The following is a 7,880-nucleotide window of genomic DNA, read 5'->3' as shown; positions in this document are numbered from 1 at the left end:
GAAATCCAGTGAGTCCGTTTTTCCCAGAAAGGCTTTATATAAATTCTTTGTAAGTTGCAAACACAGGATTTTTTTTCTTTGTACGGAAAAAGAAAATCTTTTCTTTTTCTTTCTTTCTTTTTTTTTTTTTGATGGAGTCTCACTCTGTCACCAAGGCTGGAGTGCAATGGCATGATCTCGGCTCACTGCAATCTCTGTCTCCCAGGTTCAAGAGATTCTCCTGCCTCAGCCTCCCAAGTAGCTGGGATTACAGGCATGCACCACCGCACCCAGCTAATTTTTGTATTTTTAGTAGAGATGGGGTTTCACCATGTTGGCCAGGGTGGTCTCAAACTCCTGACCTCAGGTGATCCGCCCACCTCAGCCTCCCAAAGTGCTGGGATTACCAGCGTGAGCCACCATGCCCGGCGAAAGAAATCCTTTCTATTCGGCAATAAGGTAAGTTAAAAAACTATATTAACCAACGTTAACTTGCTTGACAATTCTTTGGACATGAAATTGGCCAAAGAGAATCTTTATGAAATACTTGAATTTCAGTGTAAGCAACAAGTCAAAAGGTTAAACCAAGTCTCCTTCTTTCAACTGTATTATTTCACCTCCTAGGGATCAACTAGCACCTTGATCTTCAAGTGCTTCTACTTAAATGTACTTGATACACTAAAGATGACTTGAAGGAGAGTTGGGTCATTCTGAAAACCAGGAATAGGTACTGATAAAAACTGGAGCCCACTTTTTCAAAGTCCACAAGATGTCACAGTGTAATACTACTTGGGCTTCTGTGACTGGATGTGCTTTTTAAAATGTAAATTGAGCATTACTATCAAAGCATTCAATGCATATGTATGGATTTGCTTTACACATGCATACAACAGAAAACTGCTTTCTCCAAAGGAAATTGGGGTGGGGGAAGGGGCAGAAAGATATTTTCGTGGCATATTCTCTGGTTTCTTTAGAATAATATAGCATGAAAATATATTATCTATTTAAAATATATCCATATAGGCAAAATAAATAATGAGGACTATTCTCAGGATGAGGGTGGGGGTGAGGAACTTCAATAGCAGTCATTAGTTCAAGCAAATGTTACAAATTCAGAGATTGAACTTGAACAAAATATATTTGTTCAAGTAAATGTTACAAATTCAATGATTCCCTTAGCTTGCTTCCATGTTCCCACTTTCCCAACTGTTTTGATTGTTAATATATTCTCGAAAATATTATCGGAGAATATTACATTTATTTTATTTATTTACTTATTTTGAGACAGGGTCTCACTCCCACCACCCAGGTTGGAGTGCAGTGGCACAATCACAGCTCACTGCAGCCTCAACCTCTGGGGCTCAGGTGATTCTCCCACCTCAACCTCCCAAGTATCTGGGACTACAGTCATGTGCCACTAGGCTTGGGTAATTTTTGCATTTTTTGTAGTGACAGGGTCTTGCCATGTGGCCCAGGCTGGTCTTGAACTCCTGGGCTCAAGCAGTCTGCCTGCCTTGGCCTCCCAAAGTGCTGGAATTACAGGCGTGAGCCACTGCACCCAGCCCTTTTATATTTAATATATATTTTTTGCAACGTAATTGAGGCTTTTCTCCCACTCCAATATTGCCAGAACTGACAAGATCATCTGTGGATAGCATGGGTCATAACAATAATTTTGCCACCAATTTACTGCATGACCTTGGATAAGACATACCGGCTTTCTTTTTTTTTATTTTTTTAGACAGAGTCTCGTTCTGTCGCCAGGCTGGAGTGCAGTGGCGCGATCTTGGCTCACCGCAACGTCCGATCAAGACTCGCTGGTTCAAGAGATTCTCTTGCCTCAGCCTCCCGAGTAGCTGGGATTCCAGGCACATGCCGCCAAGCCCAGAAAATTTTTGTGTTTTTAGTAGAGATGGGGTTTCACCATCTTGGCTAGGATGGTCTCGATCTCATGACCTCGTGATCCACCTGCTTTGGCCTCTCAAAGTGCTGGGATTACAGGCATGAGCCACTGCACCGGGCCGACATACCGGCCGACATAACTTTCTTTGCTTTGATTTATTTATCTGTAACAAGAAGAGTGTGAACTAGAAGATATCTTAGGCCCCTTCTAGGCATAAAATCCTATGATTCCTTGACTGTATGTTTCTCTTGGAAGGTTTCTTATATCTTCATCAATTTTAAGTTATAAAAACCCCATGTCCTCTTTTCTGCCCTGGTGACGAAAAACAAAAAAATAAAAGCAACAACAACAGAAAAACCCAAACCCATGTCCTAAGAAAATTCCACTAGAGTGGAATTATTAATAATTTACTTTGCATAACAGCTAATAAATCACCTTACTTACAGATACACATTTGACCCTACCAGTCAGTAGAGCACAGGTATTTCTGCCCTTTATGGATGAGGGAACTGAGGCTCAGGGAGGTCAATTTAGCTTTTTAGGCCTTGTAGTTAATAAGAAGGAAAGATAGAAAGTTGTTTATGAATTTTTTTCCCCTAAGACAGCTGCATACAGGTCTTAAAAATAATTTGACATAAAGATTAGTCTTTTGAGAGGACTGGATTCTTTTCTAAACATTTTGAAGTTTTTATTCCCTCTCATCAGGTCATTCCGAAACCATAAAGCACTAACTTAAGCTAGCTGGTATTAGAGATTAGAGGGAACGGTACACAAAAGAGGGCGAGAAACCTTCCAGACAGGTGGTTGGGAAATCACTTTTCCTTATAGGAGGAGCCGTTAGATTTCATGATTTCTTTCACAAGGAATCAGTCCAAGCATAAGTAATGCAACACAAAATATCATGTTCTGTTTCAGAAAGAATTATTATTATAGCTGGTAGGCAATTTATGCAAACCAATATTAAAGAAACAATTCATCGACTGTCCTGATCACTTCAGCAAATCAAACCTTTTATTTTCCTGTGATCTCTGCTAGTTCTTGTCTTTGTAACACATGATTTTTTTTACTGGTTGTATTCATAATGTGGACATATATTTTTAAGTATCAGAAATCCAAATTTTCATAGGAGGAAATTTCAATTTTAATAACTAGTTTTAGATTATTTTCCTCATCCTGAGCTTATTTCATCTGCTTATTGTTTTCTTCTGTTTACATCTTTTCATCAGAACAAAAAGAATAAAATCGGTTTTTCAGAAGTTTAAAAATTTTTTCAAATATACAGCAGAGAATGTCATCATTTTTATATACTCTACCAGGAGTCCTGAAACCAAACACTTAAGAAAGGTGATGTCTGGAGATTTTTTCAAAATCTATATGCATTTCAGTGGTGGAGAAATAGTTCTGTCTGGAAGCAGGAGGCTGAAATTATGACCCTGAAGATTTCTTCCAGCTTTTGAACTTCTTATTCTATGACAACTCCTGGTAGATACAGGTTTCCTGGTAGGGATTGGGCAAGAAGCATGCACAATTACTTTATGAGTCTTGATAAAGCTGGAATTTCAGGTTGATGGTTAGAAGGAGTTCGGCTGGGTCGTGAGAATGCTTGTTTTCCTGGTTACTGGATATGCCATGGGCTGTATATCTTGTGTTGTCCTGTGGTAACTGAAGCCACTGTTGCCGTGGAAAATGATGGCAGTTTGAATGAGATAATTTAGAGTGACCTATAGAAATCCGAGGCTGTCTCCTTAATGTATAAGACCTTGTATGTGTGGCACTGTTGTATTTGAATGGCACACATCTCTTTAGTTCCCTTCAACTGAAATGACAAAAGGTGAGAAACTGAATCGTAATTTGATGGCTTAATATTAAAAAAAAATTTGGCAAAAATGCTAAATAAGGAACAATTCAGAAGAACTGCTGATCATTTCAAAAATATTATTTGCATAGCATTTATAGGTAGCTAAAGAAAGAGAAAAATGGCTTAATATTAAAAAAAAATTTGGTCAATTTAGCGATCTGGGGATTCTGCGATCTCCAGAACTTTCCATCCAATTTCCAAAAACCAAACCTTCCATCTAATGTAAAATGACATAAAAAATTCTAAATCCAGTCTAATTCAGTAGTATATAGCTTATTCCCAGTGATTTCTCACATTCGCCAGCCCGTTACACGTTGGTTTCACCTGTCACCAAAACCTTTGTATCACTCTTATAAAAGCACATCACTTTCTGTTAAAAAGTGACTGGAAGAATCTAATATTGTAAAACTGCACGTGCCTCGCGTGACCTGAGCAGAAAATTCCTAGTTTGGGATTTTCTCACAGGCGTGCCTAAACTGACCTCTGCTCCTAGCAGGTAAATTGCTAGAAGAAGCAAGTGTCAGTCCAAAGAAAACCCTTGTTGTGTGATTTTTTTTTTTTCTCTTTAATCGCTTTTTAGGTGGAGTTCCCGCTGCATTCTCTAAAGTCTTTGCCACCACCAGATTACCATCGTTTTCACCAATTTGCCACCTCCCTACTCCTCTCCTTTCCAAAAGCCCTCACTGGAAAGAACTTTCTCTCGTGACCCCCTTATTCCATCTAGTTCCAATCACTCCCAGCGCCCCCCATCTCCATCGGCTTCCCCTCTCCCGCCCAGAATCCAGGTTCCCAAACCACTTAAGAGAAAATTCACAACCCTCGCCCCCTTCCCGGGCGTCCGGAGGAGGCGCTGGGGTGGGGGGTGTGTGTGGGGGACAGGGTTTTCTGGGGTCTCCTGGGTCTTCCTCGCGCACCCCCAGGAGGTGTTGCAGGGGGAGGGGAGCGCGGGTGGGTGGGACCGGGCCGGGTAGGGGAGGGGTGAGGGCGAGGAGGAGGAGGAGGAGGAGGAGGCGGCGGCGGAGGAGTGGTGTGTGTGCGAGCGTGTGTGGCTGGGGGAAGCCATTGCCTGTTTAATAGTTGCTGTTGCTGCACTTCCGCTTCTCTCCCAGCGAGAGAGAGACACGAGTGGCCAGGCCCAGCCGCAGCCGCAGCAGCAGCCGCCGCGGCGGCACGGAGGAGCCAGACACAAAGAGAGGTACGGGGATCCCCCCAGCGGCCCGCCGCCCCCCGGCCGCGCCGCCGGGCCTCGGGGACACCCCTCGCCGCCTCCCCCGACTCGCGCCGCCGGGGCCGCCGGGCCGCAGGGCACGGGGCTGGCGAGGGGGGGTGGAGCGGAGAGGGGCTGGGGAGCCCCAGGGGTCCGCGGCCCGCCCGCGGGGGATGGGCAGGGACCCCGGGCCGCGTGGGGTGTGGGGGCCGCCCGCATCGGGGGCGGGGGTCATTGTGGCTCGAACTGTCAGCGCTGCCCCAAGAGCCCCCCACTGGCCACCGAGGGGCCCGGGAGCGGGGGTGGAAGGGAGTTGGGGGAGCCCCGTTTTCCCCATGGGCGGGGGTTCGCGGGGATTAACCCCTCTGGGGCGGAAGGGCTCATTGTTATTTCTTCGCTGCGGAGGCCGACCCCCCCGCCCCCATTCCCCGCCGCAGCCCCTATCCCCCTACAGGAGTGGCGATCGGGCGTGTGCTCCGGACCCCCGCCCGGCCGCGTAGCCGTGAGCTGGGCGGCCCAGAGGCAGGCAGGCTGGGAGGGGCGTCGGGGCGCGGCGCGGGGGGGCCTCGGGCCTCGTCGCCCCTGCCCCCCCCACCCGGCCTCTCCCTTCCCCCACCCGGGCACCCGCTCCCCGCCTCCGTCCCCCTGTTTCGGCTTCCTCTCTCACTCCTTCCCGCCCCTCCTCTCTTCCCGACCTCGCCAAACTCCGCTCGTTTCCCCACAGTCTCACCCGGGCCACCGGCCCCCCACGACCCCCGGAAAGCGGACAAAAACAGCCCTGAGGCCGGCCGGCCGCCGGGACCTTCCCTCCCTGCCCCGCCGTGGCGCCCCGCGCCCCCTCCCTGCCTTCCTTCGCCTCCCGGGCTACTCCCTCCCTGCCCAGCGGAGAGCCCCGGGGGGCGAGGGAGGGGCCGCTCTCCTAGCTCCAGACCGTTTTCCCACAGCGTTCCCCACTTGGGGCCAAAAATAAACAAGCGGCGTCCGATTTGCAAAAGCCTTAATGGGCCTGCAGACTTTGAAAAGCGAGTGGAGGGCGGTGGGCGGCCGCGTGCGCCCCTGGTCAATGCCTTCCTGACAGCGCCCGAGTTCCTTATTTACACTGGCTGCATGGTTTGTGTGTTTCTGTTTTGTTTCCCTCCCCCTGCAGGGGCTGTTTGCGGGGTGGGGTGGGGGGTTCGCTATGTCGGATGACGATTCGAGGGCCAGCACCAGCTCCTCCTCATCTTCGTCTTCCAACCAGCAAACCGAGAAAGAAACAAACACCCCCAAGAAGAAGGAGAGTAAAGTCAGCATGAGCAAAAACTCCAAACTCCTCTCCACCAGCGCCAAGAGGTACTGTGCTCTTTTTTTTTCCACAGGCTTCCTATTTTCCGAACTGCCTCTTGCTGCATTTGGTCTGCCTCTCAATGAGGATAGCTTAAACGCTCCTCATGATTTACGTGTTCTTAAAAATGAAAGAAGGGCCTTGGAAGCCCTAATTATTTTCTCTATTGCTGCTTCTGTTTTTTTTTTTTTGTTTTAATCATTGCTGACATGCAGCTGTTGAGGCTTGCCTCTCGCATTTCTTGCTGAAGTTTGTAAGATTCCTCATTACTTTTATTAGTGACCCCCAAATCTGATTTCAGATTTCTTGTCCTACTAATGGTTAATCTGTGACCTTCCCCAAGGCCATGATCCCATTTCTTAATTACTAATACCAGCCCAGACAACTGCATCAAAATGAATTCCGTGACCATTTTACCTTCTCCTCACCTGTTGCATGGATGATCTTTTCTAAATAGAGCTTTCTTCACAAATTGCATAAGGAATAAGAAACTCATATTAGCAGGTACAAAATTTAGTAGGTGAAGACAGATGTTTTCTGGTGGAATTTAAAGAGATTTTTCTGAGAGTTGAGGCAAATGAATGAATCAGTAAGTGATTATAAAATGGTTATTATTCTAGGTTATTTTTGTGGTTCTTTTTAAAAACTTCAGTTTACCAAATTTCAGGGAGACTTGTCTTTTTTTCATGCTATTTGCTGTCCTCATGCTGTGAAAATGTTACTTTGCCTTATTTTTTCAATTTAAGTGGTCTCCCTTTTACTTTATTCTTTTCTTCTTAAGGCTCTGAAGGTAGCTACTTTTTATCCCTGCCATCCTGAGAGTATCCCTTTTTCTTTATTCTTTTCCTCTTAAGGCTCTGGAGGTAGCTACTTTTTACCCCTGCCATCCTTCAGTAATATCCTCTGATCGCCATGACCCTCAAAATAATCTTTAGTGGATTCCTAGGAGCCCTGAGACACCCTTTCATAAATCCTTCTGCTCTCAGAGTTACGCAGTTGTTAAAAGGGTGGCAAACCAGGAAGATAGTAAGAACTCCAAATGATGGGTTAGATAGGGATACCCTTCTTAAAAATTTTTAAAATAAAGTAGAACATGAGACTTTAGATCTCTCCACTGAGTAGTGAGCCTGGAAGTCAGGGTTTGAGAGTTTGTTCTGTCATTCTGCCTGACTTGTAATTTGAAAACTTGGCAGTGTTTTGGTGACCTAACCATGGGCTGATGAAGGAGTGACTTTTAAAAAATAGTGTGGAGGTCTTAAGTGGCAAGGTGCCTCTGCAAGATTGTTCTCATTTTTATAGGTTTGGTTTGATTGTACAGCTTCTCAGGAGGCCTAACTGACCCTCACTGATTAGCCCTGTGTGGTTTTCCTGGAACCTGACATCTACTCTGCCCACTTGGGACAGGCCCTTCCTTAACACTGCGCCCCACCTCAATCCTCTAGGCTCTCTGATCCTCATTCACGTTTTGGCCTCACGTGCTCAAGCCAAGATACTTGCTTTTGGTAATTTGCATTTTTATATTTTGCTAGATATCCCTGGTGTACATGAATATATTTGGGGGTAAAGACACAGGTATCAAATAGAAAATACTCTGCTTTTGTTGTGAGTG

The 7,880-nt window shown here is 46.1% G+C and overlaps 1 protein-coding gene across 2 annotated transcripts in view; it reads left to right on the top strand.

Annotated features, from left to right (window-relative positions):
• Window positions 1–4,764: 4,764 nt before the first annotated feature.
• The window catches only part of LOC116473742 (ubiquitin-conjugating enzyme E2 E1), an 83,342-nt gene continuing 80,226 nt past the window's right edge, over window positions 4,765–7,880 (top strand). For both annotated transcript variants that reach the window (XM_032162296.2, XM_058443174.1), the window contains exons 1-2: window positions 4,765–4,935; window positions 6,095–6,279. In XM_032162296.2, the coding sequence (XP_032018187.1) occupies window positions 6,128–6,279 (152 nt within the window). In that variant the 5' untranslated portion in view covers window positions 4,765–4,935; window positions 6,095–6,127. The remainder of the gene's footprint in view (window positions 4,936–6,094; window positions 6,280–7,880) is intronic.

This window comes from Hylobates moloch, unplaced genomic scaffold, assembly GCF_009828535.3.
Source record: "Hylobates moloch isolate HMO894 unplaced genomic scaffold, HMol_V3 SCAFFOLD_8, whole genome shotgun sequence".
Lineage (NCBI taxonomy): Eukaryota > Metazoa > Chordata > Mammalia > Primates > Hylobatidae > Hylobates > Hylobates moloch.
The sequence above is the reverse complement of the archived record's forward strand: the minus strand, read 5'-3'. Positions and strand labels throughout refer to the sequence as shown.